Below are 21,020 nucleotides of genomic sequence, written 5' to 3'. Positions count from 1 at the left end.
AGTGGAAAGCTTTCATTTAAAAACGTGAAAATACTCATCGGAAAATGAGTAACAACACATCTATTATAAGCATGTAGAAGTACATAAAATCTGTATTCATAAGCTGAAGAGACTCTCTGTATCTATTCTGTGTGTGTACATGTGTACAGGCAGATGACTGTGTACTGTGTGGGTTTTAACATGTTTGGAGCTCCTGCGTAGGCTGACTTATGTGCAGCCTGGTCTTATGCAAGTATCATCAGTTTAACGCGGCTTTGCAAGGCTACCTCAATCCTTGTGTGTGTGCATGCAAGTGTCTGTTTATCTTGTAATATGTATTCTTTCGTGTTGCCAAGTAGAGAATAAAGAAATAGCATCAACATCGCTGTTTACACACAGAAATAGTAAGTCTGCATTTGCTTTGAGTACTTATTTGTTTTCCAAACCCAGTTAGTTCTGCTCAGGGCTGCATGGTTGCTGGAGCGTATCCAAGCTGTCATTAGGTGAAAGGTGGGGACTGTCCGCAATGATCACCGGTTCATTAGATAGACAAACAACAAAGGAAAAACTCAGAGCACCAATTGACCCAACATGCAGGTTTAAAGAAAAAAAAAAAACAAAAAAAAAAACTTTCACAGCCAGAAACTAGAAATAATGTTATTTCATTGTTTCCACAGAACTATATAAGCAATTTTCTGCCATTACAGTAGAGTGGTCAAAACCAAGACTAGCCATTTTAGACACCACTGCTGTAATCATAATAATTTACTTGTTGACTTAATAAGTGTCCTTTCTTTCTGCTAGTTTTATAGACAGATATATGGTCTGGAAAATGTTTCTCTCTTGTTTTCTCAGCACTCTCATCTTCAGCACACAGAGGTAAAGTGGAGGTGTTGACATTTTCAAAGTAAAAGACTTCAATGGTTGCATTTCAGTCCAGACATGATTTTTTTTTGTCTTGAGAACAAAACTGGACCTGAGTACCAAAACACTACTTTACAGATGAATCATCATGTGCAAGGCAACAATGGTTTCAAAAGGAAAAAATGTAACATAATAAGAGAAAGTTTTTTTTTTTCTTTTGAAAATGCTCTGATTAAGCCAATTATTTCTCCATACGTGATAATGTTTGCTCTGGTCTTTGCCCATTTGCTTTCAGCCTAATTTGGTTACAGATCTCTGGAGCTGGAGCCAGATTTGTTTCACAGAGATGAAAATAGCAGCTCTTTTCTTACACACAACAACATCAGGCTTGTTTTAGCTTAAGCTCTCACCCAGACCAAATCATTTAAATATTCTGTCAAGTTTTCTAAGCAAAATGCATTTCAAATGGTCGAATATTAAAAAGAGACAGAAGTTTGAAAACATTATAATCTCCCATTATAACTATACCATTGGTTGTCAACTGATTCAGTAGGCTCCAAATTAATTTGACTCTTCACTAATTTTTACTCCACTATCGACTCTTGTTTTTCTATTTTATCACTTTCTACTTCCATTTTGTACCTATAAACCAATCACTTTGTATCAGTCTATTTATCTAACACACATCAGGGTTTTTTCTTTGTATTCTAGTTTTCCATAACTTTTGGACATAAAGAGTCATAAAAATAGTTATATCTCATCCATCCATTTTCATTTAAGGTTTGATCTATATTCAATTCGACTCATATGTCATATTATACAACAGATATATGCTGAAACCCAAACAACTCTTAATCTCCTGATTGTACATATTATGTATTAGAGTCATATAACCATATTTTCTTACAGTAAACTAGCTATAGAACATAGGAAATTATCTTAAATTGAAAAAATTCCCAGACAAGTACAAACTGAGGTATTGTGGTGGCAGAAGACGTAATTTAGTGTCCAGAAAAGTTGGGTACAAAATACAACTTCACACCTTTGTTACTTTACAAAGAGGCAAAATGCCCTGCACCTGCTTCAATCCTCTTGGTTGCCAGTAACGTATCAGTTAGATTGCACATACACATGTAGTGCATCTGAATGCCTCTGTTTGACATGTGCTGGTCAGTTACCGTATAGATAGCCTTGCTGGTAATCTCCAGCAGCTTGTTTTTTGCTCTGCGCTCTGAATTCCTGGCTTCCTGCAAGTCCTGCTTCAGCTGCTCAGCCTCTTTAGCCCTGATGAACAAACAGAACAAACAGACAGCAAATGTCACGTTAATTTACCCCCCAGAGCGAACAGACCAAATAGTATAAAGCGAATCTAAATGATATTCGATAATTAACACACAGTCATTCAGAAACATCACACCCGGGTAATCAGTGTGAAACACTACAAGGCAATTATTTCAAACTACCTTTTTTCACCAATTAGTGTGCAAACAGAGGTGTGAGAGTGTTTTTATCCACTGATTATGTGTTTTTTCCTCCCTTTTGCTCATTTTCCTGAATGCCCTGAAGTTCCTTGCCGATGTGGGTGAGCTATGTGCCTCCAGCGTTTGAGTGGATGTAGTCATTTACATGTTGAGTGGTGCAGGTTGAAATTTTCCCTGCTGCAGAAAAGTGCTCATCCAGAAATTGGAGTTACACCCAAGTGGTTAATGGTGCCTATTTGAAGCGATTGCCTAATAAACCATGGAGTAGAAACTGTGAAGTGACATTGGTGATTGCATGTATACTATTTTGCTATGAATATGAAATGATTGTCATTTATTGAGCTTTATGGAGAAGTTATAGAGAATCTTGCCATCTCAAGTCAAAATGGGATGTTCTACTTTATTACTAATCCTGCAGAAAAAAGTACTTTGTACAACTACAGATAACACAAAAATATTAAGTACTAAAGATACACTATCAATCAATTGGCAAACTAACAACTTAACTAACCTACTTTTTGACCAGGTCTGTTATTTTATGCTTTCAGAACAGTGAGTATTCACAGAGCTACAGAGCAAACTTGATATGAAGCACAGGCTTCATAGTAACTCAAAGACATCAGGGTAGTGTGTGAGCTCTATGAGTTATTTAGGAACTACCTTTTCAAGCTTATTTCTTTGAAGGGTTTAGATTTAAAAACATAGGAAAAACTCTTGGAAAGTTAGTACAAAGAGGGAAAGAGTTATTTAAAGATGTAAGAGTCTTGCATGTTTTGAGCACATATATGCAAGGTAGAAATAATAACAGGACCTGGTTATAAATGGTGGCTCTAGCACTGAGAAAGACATAAAATTCACCAAAGGCAACCAGATATACTTTGCAGTTAGTTCAGCATGGATGGCACACGTTATATTCTACCAGCCAGCCATCTTTGTTCTCCTCCCCACCTCCTTTCCGACTCCTCAGCCATCTTGAGCGCTAGCATCTCAGCCTCCAGCATCTTCTGTTCCATAATGCGTCGCTCCTCCTGGCCACGCATGGCGGTCACTTTGATGCGCTGCATCTCCGTCTCAGCCTCGGCAGCTTTCTGGGCCAACAGCTTGGCCTCCTCCTCTGCGATCTGGGCCTTTTCAGCCAGCAGGTCTGCCGTCTGTTCTGAGCGCAGCTGGAGTGGGGAAAATAAAATCTCACATTAGGAGGGAGACGGAAAGAAGGAAAATCAAAACCTTGCAGGGAGTATAGACATCTAAAACAAAGCACAGCAGATACAATAACATTGTGGAAGATAGGACAAAAGTAGACATAGAGAAAATAGAGAATATTTTCAAGGAAATGACAGTCATTTTAAAAAAGGGAAACACACAAGGAGAAAGTAAGCAATGTAGTAATGCTATGTGGAATCCAGTTACTTAACTTTTCTTACTTTGAACCATTCCTTTATGTGTAATTGTCCAAAAAAGATAAAGTCTTGGAGGGAAAAAACCATTTGAAACTTACTAGCGCCTCATTGGCCATGTGAGCCTCGTCCTGCAGCTGAATGAGCCTCCTCTCCAGCTCGTCCCTGGCTCGCTCCGCTTCCTCTCGCAGCTGCTTTTCCCTCTGCAGACGTTGTCGCTCTACCTGGATGGCACAAACAGGGAAGAGCAGTAAAAAGAGCTCTATTGAAAGATTTAAAATAAACATAGAAAACACATAAACAAAGACAAGCAAATAAAGACTGGCACAGTCTATTTTATCTTAGACTGACAGGAGTTTTCACTGTTTTTTCTTTGTGGCTGCAGAATGCATTTTGAGAATCAGCCATTGCATTGCTTTAAATGCAAAATGTGAGAATATTAGGACTGCATCTAATAATTGTTTTAGTAATCGATCATTCAATCAATTAACTGCATAAAAAACTGCCACATTCTGCCGACTTTTCATTTAATAAACCTTTTTATACAATAGAAGAAATCCATTTGAAGATGCAAGTAAACAAATTCCCTTTTAAATTAAACATTGCATTTCCTAAATGCAATAACAAAACATTCCTTCAGTATTTTGATGATTTCAGCATGTGAAAAGCTCGGCCCGTTCTGCTTGACTTAACATCAATGCAGTGTATGTCTGATCTGTTGAGAAAAACAAAAACATGGCAGTCTAATTTAAACGTGTGTATCTGACCATCCCATTCTGTAACATAAAAGAAAAAAGTAAAATTGAGAAAGCTCTGCTTGTAAGTCCTTGTTTATCTGTTATTCAGATTTTTAGATAGATGAGCTTCATCAGGGAGCAGCATATAGTCTAAACTAGTTATATCCTCTATATACAATAAAAAACAAAAATATGCCTTGTATGCAACGGTATGATATAACAACATTCAAGCACACAGAGATTTTAGAAAATACAATATTTAAATTAAACTAGACAAATTACAGTATATTAAAATGTCTTTTTCAAATGGTGATAAAAATAAAAGAATCCTCAAAGTAAGTAGAATTCACTCTGAGAGTGGAAGATTTTCCAAGCTTTGCATGTGCATGGCAGCATTAAATGGAACTCAAGATTGTCCTAATCTTCTTCTGTTTTGCTTGGTTAAATCTGACTTGTGTGCGCTTTCACACCATGATAGTCCAGGGACTTTGATTGTGAGGGAAATGTGGAATCAAACCGCCAGAACGACGTCACGCAGTTACGACTGGCGGGTTGGGGCGCCATCAACAGAAGCAGTGATCTGCTGCGGCCGTAGCATAGAAGACGAGCGACGAATTCAATGTTTTCAGAGTCCATCAATCAGCTTTCTTTGGTTTACTTGACAGTACGTTTGCTTTCAAACTGTAAGTGAACCACACTTGACCTTCTGATGTCTCTACCTGCTTTCTGGCCCTCTCTTCTCTGGCTTGAGACTTCATCTGCTGGACCTCAAGGGAGTCCACTCGGCGTCGGCGTATGAACAGGTCATGGTTCCCGATGCACAGCTGCAGAATCTAAAAAGTGAAATCGAAACCAAACACAGGTTCAAATCACGCTGATGACATCATTATCATAACCAATTCACTTCTGCTGAGCTCACCAGCTTGTTGACTCTTAGTCGCGAAGAGTTGAACTTGAAGACGTTGGTTTTCTTGTCCAAAGGTTTGATGGTAAACTAAACATCGAGACAAGAGGAAATACCAGGATTGTTCTCTTAAGCAGACAGGAGATGCATATTAAACTGTTAAGTGGGGCTGCATGTTTGGAACGAAAATTTAAACCGTTTTTAATTCTGATTTCATTTAAGTGAATAAAACATAAGCGTTAACTGCAGATTCTCCCACCTCCTTGTCGCTGTAGGATATGTTGCGGATCTCGTTCCAAGGGAAGGAGCATTTGGGTGTCAGCTTGTTTTCCAGCTCGTAGATATGCAGACCAAGGGCATCCACTCCCAGCAGAAGATCTGTTCCCTTTTTATTCTACACCACATCAGAAGAAATACATATTTTCCACTGCCTGACACAGGCAAGCAGCCGTGAGACCACTGTCTCAGCCACCCTTCATTTGTTACCTGCATTCGACAGAGGTGGCTTTTCTGTAGCTCTGCTTGCCAGAACAGTTTGTTAGAATCAAGCTGAATAATTCAGCTACCACAGAGTTTATATTGTCTCTGCTTGTTTGTTTGAAAACAGCAAATTTCCTGAGTTGAGTTATAAACTGCATTGGTTTTTCTACGAATGCATTATTTCAAAGTCAGATCCAACTCAAGTGAATTTCTGTTTATTTAGAGTGAAACAATTGTTTTGCTCATGTAGAAAACATTCGAGGTAAAAGTACCTTTTAATATGCCCTAATATACCTAAAAACATTCAGAATTTACCGCCCATATTTTTAAGCCATGAGGACAGGTGAGTCATTTACTAACAGCCCGTTTCAGCTGACCCGTCTCCTCATCGTTCATATTGGCTTCAAGGTTTCTACACCCGTTTTCAGACTGAATTTTCCAACAGCTCCTCAAAACAGCACGCTTTAAACACACCGATTAGGCATAACATTATGACCACTTTACTAAGAGCGTGTTGTTCCCCCCTTTGTTGACAAAACCTCCCTGACCAACTGAAGCATAGACTCTTCAGACTCCTAAAAGGCATGCGGTGTCATCTGACCTAATAACAGGAGATCCTTTAGTCCTGTAAGTAAGAAACGGGGCCAAACTAAACTCTAGACTGGACTGGCTTCTCAAACACATCTCAAAAATCCTCGATTGGATTTAGATCTTTAGATTTTGGAGACCAAGGCAAGGTCTCCGAACTGATTATGGTTCTCCTCAGGATTTCCCCCAGATTTATAAGCCTGGTGGGCTGCCGGGCTTTACTTGCACTGCCGACAGGCTAAAGTTATGTTTATAGTTGATGCATTGAACACAATTTTACCCCTGGGTTGGCCTTGAACGCTGTTGCAGCGTCTGGTCGTGGATCTCCAAATTTCTGTAGCTTGGTGCGGATCGCAGACACCACCTTTCACTCTAATGGATGATTTGGAAAGTCCTCTTACAGAACAGTTTCACCTATACTGGAATTCATATGATCATTCTAGAGTGAAAGGTTGTGTGGCCTTAAACAAAATGGAAGGATTTAGGAAAAGACAAGAAAACCTAATATAATGAATACTTGCATAAGTAAGAAAGCTCACAAATATTCTTATTTATTGTTGCCCATTTTGAGTAACATTTATTTTCATTTATTTTATTATAAATGTGAGCAGAATTACATAGCTTGTTTTAAGATCCATAAGTAGAATTACCTAAAGTTAAAAAAAATGTACATTTTAATGGTATTGTTTGTGTTTGCCTCCTTTAAGACACTATAACTGGTGTTTAGGTATTGTCAATAATGTCTTTGAATACCACATAATTACCAAGTCAGAATTTTCAAATGTCTTGTTAACTTATAACAAGTTTTAATACAAAACCTTGGTGGGCTAACCTAGTGCCCATACCGCCAGGCTTAGAAAGTTTTCTGAGGGAAACCCTGGGTTTTTAAACCTTTCTCTCTTTTTGCTTTGGAACAGGGTATGTTATTCAACAGAGCTTGGAAAAGTGTACATGGTCTCCAAAAGTGCTTTGGTGGTGGTCCATGTCGAAGTAACATCCACATGGATATCAGAACCCAAAGCTTCCCAGCAGTACATGACCTAAAGTATCACACGTTCCATTTAACAAATCCCACCCACTCTGAGGGCCCATGACCAAAAAGTAACTAGTGCTACACACTTCAACTGTTATCGGTCATAATGTTACGCCTGGTTGGAGAAGTGAACCTGTAAAAACCACCAACCAACTCGATGAACAAAGGAATGGTTAGCTGATGGACAAAGAGACAGGGAAGAATGGAAAAAATGAATGCTGGGAGTTTAAAATTGGAATTGGATAAGTATCTACTGTATGTATATGATATGAAATAAAGAAAGACTGCATAGGAATCCTGCAACTTACTTGATAAAAAAATAATGAAATGCAGCATCGACTCACCCTGATTGAAAAGTAATTGACGCCATACATGTCCAGGTCTTGAGCTATTTTTAAATACTCCATCTCAGCTTCATCCCTGGTTCAATGATGAATGGAGGTAGAAAATGATTGAGGAGGATCCAAAAGATTGGAGAAAAGAGGGAGGGAAGGGGAGAAAAGGAGAAACAGAAGTGGAAAGGGAAAACAAAGATCAAACCTTGTTTCATTTGTTTTTCTGTGCAGCATATGTCATGTTATGAGATCTGTAAAAACTTTGTCACAAAGCCCTTGCTAGGGTAAAAAAAACACATAAGCACAGAAACAACACAAACACAGCTCTGTACCAGATTTTAGAGGTCATGTTTGATGGAAAACTTTTTCTTATGCCTTCAAGAAAGTAAATATTGCTGGAGAGAAAACAAAGGCATCAGTGTTTTATGATGCCTGTGCTCTTGCTCTTTTTCCCAGCAAGTTGGCAAATTTGTGAAATTTTTAGGTCAAATTAGAAAAAATATATATATACTTTTCTGAGAGCCTGTTTGGTCTGGGTGATAAGAAAATGTTATACTTTTCAGAGATTAACTGAAAAAAATTGGAAAATGCCAAGTAAAAAAGATTAGACACTCCAATTGAAGACGGTGTCAAAATAAATTCATATAGAAATGTTGGATTTATGCAATGATGTCTAGAGCTGCAAAATGTGTGGTTTCTCCTTACAAATAACATGTAAATGGAAGGTCGGTCAGTCACTTTGATGTGGTGCTTGGAAGTCAGTCAGGTTCAAAATGCAGGTGGACTAGTATACGGATGAGGGTTTCCCATCAAAACAAGGTGATTGACTTCCTCCCACTGCCAGGAGCATCAGTGAGCTGCTTACATTGATTGCTTCAAAGGACAAGACTACAAATAACTCAAGTAATTTGGCTTACACTTTGTGTCTTTGCACCTGAGTGGACGCTATTTCTGCACAAAACCAGTTAAGTACCAAGCCTTCAGCACATCTGACATGAACTCAAAACTTAAAACTGTGCTAGCAGTAAAACTTGAGAGCAGTCTACTCATAAGCAGCAGTTTTACTTTGTTCTGCCTCTGTGCTCGGCATAGCATGCTGTGATCCTCTCCTCCCACATTTCTGCAGTCATCTGGTACAAGTTAATAACCTGAAATGGAAAAAGACAGACATAAATATGCATAAATGCTCACAGGCAAATACAGTATATATTAAAATGCCACATACTGTTCAATCTAGGAGGCTGGCAAGATAGAATGACAAATATGTCAGCATCCTATCTTATGAGTGACAGTAAGTAAACCAGCAATCACTCACCCTGTTTGGCAGCAGTTCCTCTTCAGCCAGGAAGCCCGGTTTGTGAACTTCAGGGTCGTAGTCTCCGTACTGTGAAAGAATACAAACAGAACTGATGACCGACTACTGCCTTGTCTACAAAAACAAATCCAACACTCTTCTCTCCATTTATTCTGCAAGTGTTTATTGGCCGATGTTTTATGAGGTAATTTATGTCCGAAGTGGCCACATTGTTTACTATGCACTGTGAATGATGCGGTTAAATATGGAGGTCTATGGGAGAACGAAGGTAATCTACAACTAAAGTTACTGGAGTGTATACTGGTGTTATCTTCAGCTGTATGGGACTATTGTTTACAACAGGTTAAGTGTTACCTCAAACTACCACACAGTCCAGGTGGCTTACATGTGCTACTTATCACTGTTCATGTGTATTCAACCTATAAAAATATACATGCATGCCGTTTCATTAAGTTGAGCCACGATCACAGCCGCAACAAGCTTAAAAATGGTAAGACCACAATTATTTTGTTTTGGAGTTTTACAGCGACCCCTATCACTCACACACACACAGCATAATGTTGCCTCCCCCCACCTGAAGATCAAAACCTGGCCAAACAACTCTGATCAGTTCTTCTCTAATAAAACCATGTTTTTTTGTTTTTTTTTTTCAAATGGATTTTTCTATTTAAAACATTTAAGTCGGTTGCATTAGTGGGGGAAAAAATTACCAATAACAAATTTATCCAACAAAGAGACCGAAGTACGTTGTGTTAAAAATGACAAAAGAGACAATAGATTACAGATTTAATTCACAGCATTATGTTTTATAAAAGACATTTAGAGTTTATATTTTATTGTGTTTTTATGTAATCATTTGAATGTTTTGGAGCTCTGGAACCCACTTGAGGATTATGGGGTCTTGAGATGATCTCAAGAAAAATAAAAGAAGGTCAACGGCATAGTTTTGTCAGAAATCACCAAGTTTTTTTCTGGTACTTCTGTCTAAAGCTTGTTCAAGCTCTTTGCGTTACCATTATTTCCTTGTCAAATTGGCTCATTAAAAATATTTACTTCACCCAGTGATAATTTGGGTCCCAATCTTTGTTACTGTTATTCTGTAGGTCAATAGCTAGAATGTTAGCGAACCACTGGTTTTGAGTTAATTAACAAGTGAAACAGCATGAAAACAGACTTAGGAGACCCCACTTTTGTAAAAACCAATTTACACACAATGTATAAAACCTCAGGGTGGTGACCATGTCAGCTTAGATTCAGAGGCTTATTTAATCGGATAAATCTTTTTAGTTTTCCATCATCATCTTATTTACTCACAGGGCTGTAACCCGTTTATTTCTAATTGCTAAATAATTGCTCATACAGTAATTTACTGAGGTAATATAGCATTACTAAATTCTTTTGGGAGAGATAGGGTGGTACTTTTCACCCTCTGGCATCTGATTACTCTTGTAATTTGAAAGTGAAATGTGCCAGAAAATTTCTGAGAGCATTGTCACCAAAGGACAGTTCATCAGTGACACCCAATTAAAATACTGACAACTGTATATCCACTAGATAAAACAATATTCACAACCCTGTAAAATAAACAGCACGACCATAAGAAAGAAAGATTCACAAGAACAGAATATATTCAGACCAAAAGATGACAATGCATTGGGCATATTTGCTTACCACATGGCTTTTGTGCTTTGGATTCTGGCACACAGAATCTACAGCAAAACAATAAGAGTTTATGTGGGATTTATGTATTCTTTTGGTATGAGCTCTAAATAACTCTGAACACTAAAAATTACATTAAAGGATTTTCTATGTACACAAAAAGATAATCATATTGTGTACAAAAGAAGAAAATAATTACTGATTCAAAGTAAACAGGGCTTCAGATTCCAACAAGCTAAAAGGAAATGATGCTAATATAAGGTGCTGTCTTGTTTAGATGACTTAATAAGGACACCAATTCCATATTTGTTGTCACTTGGCCAGTCTTGGTCTGTATTGCTAAATCGTACTGCAAAAGAAGTTACCTCTGGTGTTTTTAGACAGCAGATGACTCATCTCTGATGACCCAGAAGAGATCAAATCTGAGCTCACAAAATGAACTTACTGGTAAAATAATGGCTAAATAAGAAACACTTAAAAACATGATTGTTTTTTAAAAGCAGTGTCAGCAGATGATAGTAACATACCTGCCTACAGGCTCAGAGAAAACCAGTTTATTCAAGGATTTATCAGAAATGTCAATAGACGAATATCCTGTGCAGTTAATAATAACACGAGGTACTTTAAACTGTAAAAACAACCTCTTGAGCAACATTTGCATAAATATCAATTTGAAAAGCTGGTTATAATAAGTTATATTATTTATTTTATTATTTTTTCAGAGAATTTTTTTCAGTAGTTTTTTTGAAGTGTAAGGTTCATGTTAAAATGCCTGCATCTGGCTCAGTTTTGTTCTTTGGACAGTACTACAGCATCTTACAGTGTGAAGCAGACTGAAATACATGAAACAAGCTACTCAGTTGCCCGGGCAGTAAAGAAATCACAAATCAAAACACTGTGACCAAAAATCGAGTTTTCTTTCAACAAACTTAAAAAGCTGATCTTTGGGCTGTTTGTTGGCCTGAAACATACAGGTGTGACTTAACATTTTTGCCAAAAAAGACAAAGCCTGACCAATGATGTGGTCATTATCTGTCATGATAAGTGGAAAACATTTCAGTCAGCTAAATGATTTTTTGAGGAAATCCAAGGTTCCTAGGTTCAGAAACAGAAATGCTCATTGGAACTGCAAAAGAGACAAGTGCTGCATAAATCTACAGACATTCACTTGGTATTTTAAATGTTGAAATGCAGAGCACGCTGTTTAGAGGGCAAAGCTTCGTCTTTCAAAGAAACATGGCAGCAAAATAAAAGTCTACAAAGTTACATTTTGATGAACGAAGAGTCTTCTAGACCATGTTCTTTGGAAAGACAAGAACAAAGTAAATGTGCATTACCCCAGTTGGAAAACCAGGAATAGGATATCAGCACAGACACCTCAGAGTAACTATAAAGCATGGTGCTGTAGAGATGATGATTTGAGCTTATTTTCTGGCCACAGGACTTTGGCAGCTTGCCGTCATTGAGTTGACAATAAGCTTCTCTGTACCGCAAAGCAGTCCATGAGTTACAGTCCAAATCTCAACCTGACAGAACTGTGGTATCTAACCTGAGCAAACTTAAGAAATATTATATACAAGAGGAGTCCAAAGGTCTTCCACAACAATGTGAGAGACTGGTAAAGACATATAAAACAAACTACAGTTTGTTACTGATGCACTTACTTTTGCAGTAGTTCTAGAAGTGAACTAAAATTACAGTTTGTGTGCTTCTATATACCATTAATTGAGGTAAATCAACTTGTCCTAGTAAGAGAGATTCAAACTTTTGGTAATGATGGACAGTACTGCAGATGTTGTTGGAACATAGTCTGACCACCAAGCTTAGTGGTTTTATTGCTCACTTCGAGTTAGAATGTGTGCCCCACATAATGAAATGCCTCAGTGACTACCTCAATTTTTGGATTCACAAGAATCGAACAAATGGATTAGTGGAAACAATAAAGTCACACCATTCACAGCTGTTCCAAAGGCAACAGTAATTCTATTAATCTTTTTGTTTATAGAGTTACTGAACCGTTAACTAAAAATATTTATTGCCGTTTTGATGTTCTAATTTATTAAGTCTTTGCGAGAATAGATGGTAAAGCAGACAATAACATAAGCAATAAAAAATATATATCTTTCAAACCTTAAAGCAGTCTTGAAATATGATTCTCTCTTTAGTGCCAGCTTCAGGCTGGCATGATTAAACAGAGGTCACAGCACTAAAGTCAATTCACTGTGTAATATACTCTACTTCTCCGGTGGCACGGCGATTCTGCTCAAAAACAGATCATGAGGAGAAAAGGAGAGGCTGCCAAACACCTCTCAACAGCTGCAGTGCTTAACAAGAACCTGTTTCCCCTTTACACAGCCGCTTTAGTCATACTGACTCTAATCAAAGCTGACTGTTGATTAAATGAAAACAGACTGGGGTCTCATATTTGTGCTGTTTACCAGTCAGAGGGTGCAGACACCAAGAGGCACATGGCACAAGCTGATGTGCAGGTTTTTCTCCATCCACACGCTTGTTTTCACCTGGGCCTGTTAAATTGGTACGGAAAAGGCAAGTCTCTGGGGGGTCCAGGCCAAATCTTTTGAGGCAGAGCTCTGGTGTGATTAAACCATGTCTGCCTGTCAAGAAGCTGCATCCCAGTCCTCCTATGGTTTTCTAGTGGATTTCAAGGTGGTAGGACCTTTTAGGCAAAATGACTGAGATTGCTGGAGGTTTATTGTCGGAGTTTGTTTTGGTGGTGATTTTCCCAGACTATAGCTAACTTGTTTTATCCCCAAAAAAAGACAGTTTTTTTTTTCTTTCATCCACCAACAATATGGAACAACCTACCCCAAGGTGTTAGGCATGGATAACCACTTTGTTTCCAAACCAAAACAAAAAATAAAATAAAACATTTGTATAATGTGGTGTAAAAGCTGTGAGTTGTCAGTAATCATTGTTTTTCTGACTTTTTTTTTTATTATTTTGATCTTTATACTTGTAATTTTGTGCAATGATTTTATTGTTTCATGTGTGTTTTTATCCAATGTGCATCTTTTAGATTTTTTCCCTGTGCATAGGACTTTGATTGAAAGTTCTTTATAAATAAATGTGTTGTTGTCAGTATCAGTATTCTTATTAATTATCTAGCTGCTGAAAGCATCTGACTTCATCTAGCGTAGGAGTGTCCAACTTCAGTCCTCAGAGGACGATGTCCTCCAGGCTGTAGATGTGTCCTTGTACCAACAAAGCTAAATTAAATGGCTAAATTATCTCCTCAACATGTCTTTAAGTTCTTCAGAGGCCTGGTAATGAACCAATAAAAAAAAAATGCATAATGAATCTTATGTCTGAAAAAAAAAAATCTGAAAAATCTGAACTAGTTCTTAAACATCAGCACAAGTCCTGTACCTTTTCTCAAATATGAGAAGAAATTCTGACAATAATTATCAAAACTAGCAAAGGAAAATGTATATTATGCTCCACAGATCCTCATCAAGACTTTGACAGCAAAGATCTGGATCAGCTGAGCTGATTTATATGGAGTTAGTTTTGTTTCACAATTATTCAATCAAAAAAAAAAGTTTCAACCAAAAAAAAGAGACTCAACCAAAAACAAAAAAAAAGTTTAAAAAAAACTTAGTGATTTTTGCTTTGACATGATTTTTTCTTTTGATTGAATAATTGTGAAACAAAACTAACTCCATAGATTTATGACTTTTCAAAAGAAAATCCACATGTCAGAAGGAGGCAGTCTTCTTGGATAACTAGAAAAAAAAACTTATAAGGGCTGTTGCACCTAAAATCTTCCTGGTGCACAAAATACATAACAAAAGGACAATATTAGAAAAACAGATTAGTACAAGTAAGTGAGTTATGCATGACATGCAGGTGAAGATTTGAATTGGTTGCACAGAAAAATAAAGATAGACTAAATGAATGCACAGCTCTTGTTTAATTTGTTGAGAGTTAAATCTCAAGGGAATAGTAGAGCTTTCTTATAAGTGGAGTAAGGTAAGAGGTAATGACCTGAAGTGTATTTCTATTGTGTGGCTTTAAAATTTTGCTTAACTTTTAGCTGTAATGCAATTTCAATGAAAAGAAAAATAACTGTTGTGTGTTGGTTACATGTGTTAAGTCTTAGAACATGGCTAAAAAAATACAGAACCATAACCACATATGGAAGATTTACTTTTTGAGGAAGACTTAAAAGTATAAAACATTTTTACAATGTAACTTTAATTTTGATAGTGCTTTTAGTCAACAGCCGGAAAATGAATCTGTGGCATCAAGGTATGTAGCACATCTGATGCAGGTGAGATGTTTACTTGTCAAGAATCTGTGCCTCAAGAGGAAAGTTTACTCTCCTTACAGGTTGCAAAGAAGAAGACTGACCTTGGCATGGACTGCATAGGATGCCAGCAACACAGAGGCCTCTGGAGGACAGTGGATTTCTTCTTCAAGGATCTTCTTCTTTACCTGAACAGAAATTTCAACATTTTTCAAGCTTTTATTACTTGAATGCTGAAGCTGTTGTTATGAATCCCATCTTTTCATAAAGACATTATGTTCAGATATAACAATTAATTTCTTAGATCAGAGAAGAAGAAAAAAAAAGAGATTGTCGTGAATTTATTTTTCAGGAAACAATTTTGACTTTAAATCAGGATGGCTGCTCTCCCCTATTTCCTGAAGACTGGTTCTCTAGTCGCTTCAATAAGAACAGCAAAAGACATGAGGGACGTACAATCGACATGATTTAATCTGACTCATGCAATAAAAAGAAAGTGCTGCCCCAGAGATAAGCAATGGGAAAAACAACACTTTGGCTGCTGAGTTTTTGACAGCCCCAACATTGTTCCCCAAACTCTACACTGACAGATAAGGAAATTACATTTAGTGAGAAGAAAAAAAAGTTGTGATGCATCTTGAGTTTCATTTCAATCTCTGTTCCTTTGTTTTTACAAACACTTTGAGTTACTGTGCATCAATGGTGCAATAATATTACATTTCCCCTGCCTTCTCTTACATTAAACTACAGCAGAAGTAACAGGTTTTGTCATGATAAAAACTGTCAACTATGAAGGAAGTAATTTTTTTTATTATGTATCCATCACATTGAAGCACCTTCAGACTGAATCTAGAGTATATGGCTGAATCTTATATTAAACGTCCATCAAAACATAAGCTTGCCCAGGACATACTGAATAAAGATGTTTCTCCTAAAACTAATAACTGGTTTGTAGGGAAAAGAAATATTTGTCTATTTTCTTCACTGTCCACTTTTAAAGTTCGTCTATTTTACTTGGCTTTCAACTCCAGTGGGATCTAGTTTTAAATTGTATGTTTTTGTTTTTAAACTGTAAGTTATTTTTTTTTTTTGTTATGTTGTGTTTTGATGTACAGCATTTTGTATCAGCTGTGGTTGTTTTAAAGTGCTTTATAAATAAAGTTGGTATGGTATGGTATGGTATTCAGAAAGGAGATCAAATATGTGCTAATGGTGTTAGCTGCTGTAGTTTTGCTTCAGTGTTGTAAATAAAGAGTAAAGGTTTTTTTCCCTGGTCCTTTCAAAGTTTGCTCAAAGTTGTGATAGCTTAGTGCTTAAACATAAAGAAGTGAAAAACTTACATCAAGCTGGATCTCTAGAGATTCAATTCAGAGAGTTTATGGAGACCATAAAACATCTGCTCTGGGTTGGATAAGCTGAAGTATATCCAACCCAGATATAGATTTGGAGATATTTTGGAGAAAAGATGGATGAGAATAGATTTTAGTGTAAATTTCTGATGCTCCAAGGCTTAGATAAATACTCCACGTCAAAAAAAAAATCCAATATGAATAAGTAACAAATAAATAGGAACATAAAGAAAATCAGCTTTAATCAAAATTATGCAGTTAAGGGAGTACAAATTTATAAAGTCATTTTTAAAAACATTGGTGAAAATTGTGATGCATTATGATACACAGTAATCCGATGGGACTCTATGAAAGCTTTTTTGTCTCTAAAGAACATGGATAGAGCCCTAAATAAAGGGTTAAGCAAAGTCCATAATGTTTTTGTTCTTACTTAAATTAATAACACAGTACAAACTGATGTCTTTTGTTTACAGTACTAACTGCAGAATCAGCAGCTTGATTCTAATCAATAGAGCTGTGTGTTCTTTCTACATCTGTACAGCAGCTGATGCCGAGTTCTTTGTTTTATTCTAAAATACAAAAAAAGTCAAATTAAATCTTCACTTCATATAACAAGAAAAGACTCATCCAAGTTTAAAGTGCTGATTAAACTCTCAGGGCTCACAGTAATAACATTGTTTTTAACAGGCTTGAATTCACTCCAACCAAGATGAAAGCAGAGCTTCCCACCAGGCGTTTCATTCTTAAACTCCATCATCACTCAAACTAATTGATTCACAAACCGAAGTTGCGTAACCACATATACATCACAAAAGCAGATTTTAAGGTTAGATGGGGCAAACACGCTGTAGCAGCAGTTATATAAGTGGGCAATTTCATGCTTCAGACCTCGTCGTTTACAGAGCCAGTCAAGCTGTCTTTTCTTGTTTTGAAGTCACAAAAGGTGCGGAGCCAAAGGTGACAGCCTTAATCATAACCAGCACTAAGTGCTGAGGATGCCATTCTCTTTACAAATGAGAGCACGCTATCATCCCAGCCTGTTGGGACGGAGATGTGCATGTGTCTGTTGGTGTTGTAAGTGCTCGAAATCTGCGGAGTGTGAGCGCGAGTGTGTACGTATCTGGATCGGTGATCATTTCTGATAAGCACTAATCCAGCTGTCACGCCTGTGACATTATCTGAACGGGGGCCGCCTCCTGACATTACTGGAATTAATGAGAGCAAAGAAATAAGCAGGCAGGCAGTGTGATGCACTACACATTTATATTCTTCTTACTCGTGGCTGTGTGTTGCCTTAATTGAGTAATCGGGCTGTTAGGCTTTTCTCGATAAATTAACTCAAGCAGATTTAAATGAAGTAAGAGTATAGATAAACATTTAAAGTATATGCCAAAGAATAGAAGTGCAACATAAATAAACTAGCACAACTGACAATTTCTAAGATTACATTAGGATTATATCAATAACAAATTTATTTATTTTTCATACCAGATCCAATTTTGAGAAAAAAAATTCTTGCTTTCTTTGAAAAAAGAAAAAAAAGAAAAAGTTACAAATGACAGGAAATATTTTCAAAAAGTGATTTTTAATTCAATCATCCCTTCTGTGAGTTGTACGACATATAATTGGGGCCATGCTATGAGAGGTTTTGTTTAATTATGAGAATATAGTCACAAAGTTAGCAGAATAAAGACGTAATTTTGCCTGAACAACATTTTAAAATTACAAGAAAACATGTCATTTTAATGAGAAAAAAGCTTGGATTACCATTTTTTTGTCATTTTACGTGTTTTTGTCATGAGGTGGCGGTTTGCGGTGGTGAGAATGAACGCAGAGACCCAGGTACTGATGAAGATGATGATGAATTTAATGATGAAAGTGGCTCAAAAACAGTCCAGATCAGGCAGCACAGCAGAGACAAAAGCACACAGCTAAATACCGGTAGCAACTGACACAAAGACTGAACATGGAGCAAAGTAGCCTCAGGACTATACAGTTCGACTGAGCACTACTGACGACAAGCTACATACAATGAGGACCCGACAACAGACAAAACAACAGGTGGGTTTAAATACACAGGGAGGGTGATCAAGGAACGAGCCACAGCTGGGATCAGTCAGCAGGGGAAGACGCAGAGACAGAAACTGAACACAGAAAAACCTTACAATAACTACACAGAAACACAGATCATGACAGTTTTGAATTCTCATAAAATGTCTACTTCATTCTCCTAATATTACGACTTTATTCTTGTATCACTTAAACTTTGCCATATTACTTCGTTCTAATTTTATTGTGACTATTTTTGTAACATTATGACTTCTTTTTTTTTACAAAAAAAAAAAAATCTTAGTCTGACCTATTTCATTGTAGATTTGACCTATATTCAAAGTCAAAATAAAAAGAAAATGTAAAACATACTGGTCAAACAAGAGGGTGGGTCTCTGAATTCTGAAAACCCAAGGAGTCCATTGATGAAAAAGTTCAGATTTTCCAAAAACAAAAATACTCAAAATTAATCAAAATTAATTGATTAACTGCTTAATCGATAAGATGATAAATCATTTACTCGATTTACTTTAAAGCCTAATCGGTAGTTGATAAATGACTAACAGGTAGCCCTGGATGACGGTAGCCCTGGATGACGATAGCAAAACACCAAATCTCATCTCTGGCTAAAAGTGATAGGGCAAGCTCTGTAGGAATGCCCCAGGGGAAGTATTACTGGATGTAAAGGGCAGCAGTAATGTGCTGTTCCCTGATTTCACATGGCTGCACACGATCAGAGCAGGACGATGGAAAAGGTGGTCCAGACGAACATCTTTCAGAAAAAACTGTAGACGTGTGCCCCCTGTAGGCATTGGGACACAATAGATGGAAGCAACAGATGCACGAAAAGAACTTGAGTTAAAAATGAACTAAATCATCTCAAATACAAAGACTTTATTTCACCTCAAGAGGCTGAGAGTTCTCTTCCTTAAGTGTCACACTTGTTCAAAAGCATAGATTTTACTTTCCTTGCTGTTTGTGCCTGCTTTCATGAATGCTTCACCTTAAAGCACCTTTATAGAAGAAAATAAATATTTCTCCAGGTTTTAGCTTTTTTAAAATTCTGAACTTTTGCAGACTCATTAGCAAGATCCTTCTGACAATTTTATGATGTTCTGGGCATTTAAATACACAACCTTCACCTAGTTGGATTTATTAGTTGTCATGTTCTACAAAACATTAACGTACATAGAGTTCACATAATCATTTTTACACACCTGAAAAATGATCAGATTGTGTTTCCTATTTTCCAGACTTTGCGGGAGCACCAAAAACAATTTAAAATTGTGTCCACTATCCAAACGGCTATTAAGTAATCTTGAGTTAGATTAGCTGGTAACATCTGCAGCTTCAAATCTCTACTTAACTCCTGCTTTTATGTCTAACTGTAAGAATTCCTAAAACTAATCAGAAAAACTGAATTGCACAATTGTTACTTCAGTTAAAATTGTATAAGCAGAATAGAAAAGAATATGAAAAAATACAACTGATAATTGGCTTACCTGTAGAAAAAAGAGACGCTGAGTGATATCTTGCACAAGCTCCTCCTCGGCATTTTCTGGGTAAAACTTGGCCAGGAAGTGGAAGGTGATTGGTTCTTCTTTTGAGACCTCTTGGTCTAAAACCTGTACGCATAAATCAAAGACATCAACAATACTACATAACTGATAAAAATAATTACAGTAGACAATGAACAAGTATTTTAAGAAAACAAAAAAAAAGTGGCACATCAACCTTCCTTTCCATCTTCAGCCAAGCCTCTGTGTCCTTTATGTTGTACTGGAGCCCAAAGAACCAGGTTTCTCTCAGTCCCAAAGTCCGGCACACCAAGTCAAAAAGGTCTTTTCCTTTCCACTTCATCTAAAAGTTAAAGATATATTTTTTTGTTCTATTCTTTCAATCAAACAATATTTCTTCTCTGACAAAGAAGTAAATATCATAAAAATTAAATACATTTAAAATCTCTTCAACATGCTGTATTTAACATACAACTTCCTATTCAAATTATTTTAAGTTGGAGAAGAGTAAAATGTCATAAAATCAAAGATTCCTTGGGTTTTACAGGGCTTTGTAAAATCCCGCCCAGTGAGACACACAAGGACTTTCCCACACTCTTATTAAATAAGTGTATAAGTACAATAAGTGGGCTGAAAATGTTTTCCTAATTTTTGTCAGTTTAGATTAATCAACACAATGGACAAACAATACCAAATATAGCTGAAGTTGATATAAACAAACCATGCAAAAACATGAAAACAAATATAAATATTGAGCCTGTCACGTAGCAAGGATGAAACTGGGATAGTAAAAAAGTAAATCTAGAATAAGGGATTTTGTTTATTACAGATACATAATACTTACTTAACCAATAAGTGAGATAATCGTGAGTCCCATGTAAGAAAATAGAAACCTGTAACTAACATTATGCTGGTGTCTATAATTACCAAAAAAGCAGCTGCTACCCATAAACGGTTCCTCCCTTTTAAATATAGTGCTTGCAAGTAATTTTGATGCCTTTCATTTCCGAAAAAATAAAAACGGCAAACTAGGAGAAACAGTCCACTATGAAAGGGGGAAACATAT

At 36.8% G+C, this 21,020-nt stretch overlaps 1 protein-coding gene across 1 annotated transcript in view; it reads right to left on the bottom strand.

Moving 5' to 3' along the window:
• Positions 1-21,020, bottom strand: part of nf2a (NF2, moesin-ezrin-radixin like (MERLIN) tumor suppressor a) — a 35,179-nt gene that overhangs the window by 9,939 nt on the left and 4,220 nt on the right. Inside the window, exons 2-13 of the mRNA XM_015028829.1 lie at positions 20,172-20,297; positions 19,940-20,062; positions 15,144-15,227; positions 9,114-9,182; positions 8,864-8,946; positions 7,808-7,883; positions 5,622-5,756; positions 5,378-5,452; positions 5,178-5,291; positions 3,823-3,945; positions 3,273-3,490; positions 2,022-2,127 (exon numbers count right to left, since the gene is read on the bottom strand). Of these exons, the coding sequence (XP_014884315.1) occupies positions 2,022-2,127; positions 3,273-3,490; positions 3,823-3,945; positions 5,178-5,291; positions 5,378-5,452; positions 5,622-5,756; positions 7,808-7,883; positions 8,864-8,946; positions 9,114-9,182; positions 15,144-15,227; positions 19,940-20,062; positions 20,172-20,297 (1,332 nt within the window). The remainder of the gene's footprint in view (positions 1-2,021; positions 2,128-3,272; positions 3,491-3,822; positions 3,946-5,177; positions 5,292-5,377; positions 5,453-5,621; positions 5,757-7,807; positions 7,884-8,863; positions 8,947-9,113; positions 9,183-15,143; positions 15,228-19,939; positions 20,063-20,171; positions 20,298-21,020) is intronic.

This window comes from Poecilia latipinna, unplaced genomic scaffold (genome assembly GCF_001443285.1).
Source record: "Poecilia latipinna isolate Pla-1442-1.1 unplaced genomic scaffold, P_latipinna-1.0 Scaffold136, whole genome shotgun sequence".
In the NCBI taxonomy this organism is placed as follows: Eukaryota; Metazoa; Chordata; class Actinopteri; order Cyprinodontiformes; family Poeciliidae; genus Poecilia; species Poecilia latipinna.
Note: the sequence above shows the minus strand (reverse complement) of the source record. Positions and strands in the feature narration are given on the sequence as shown.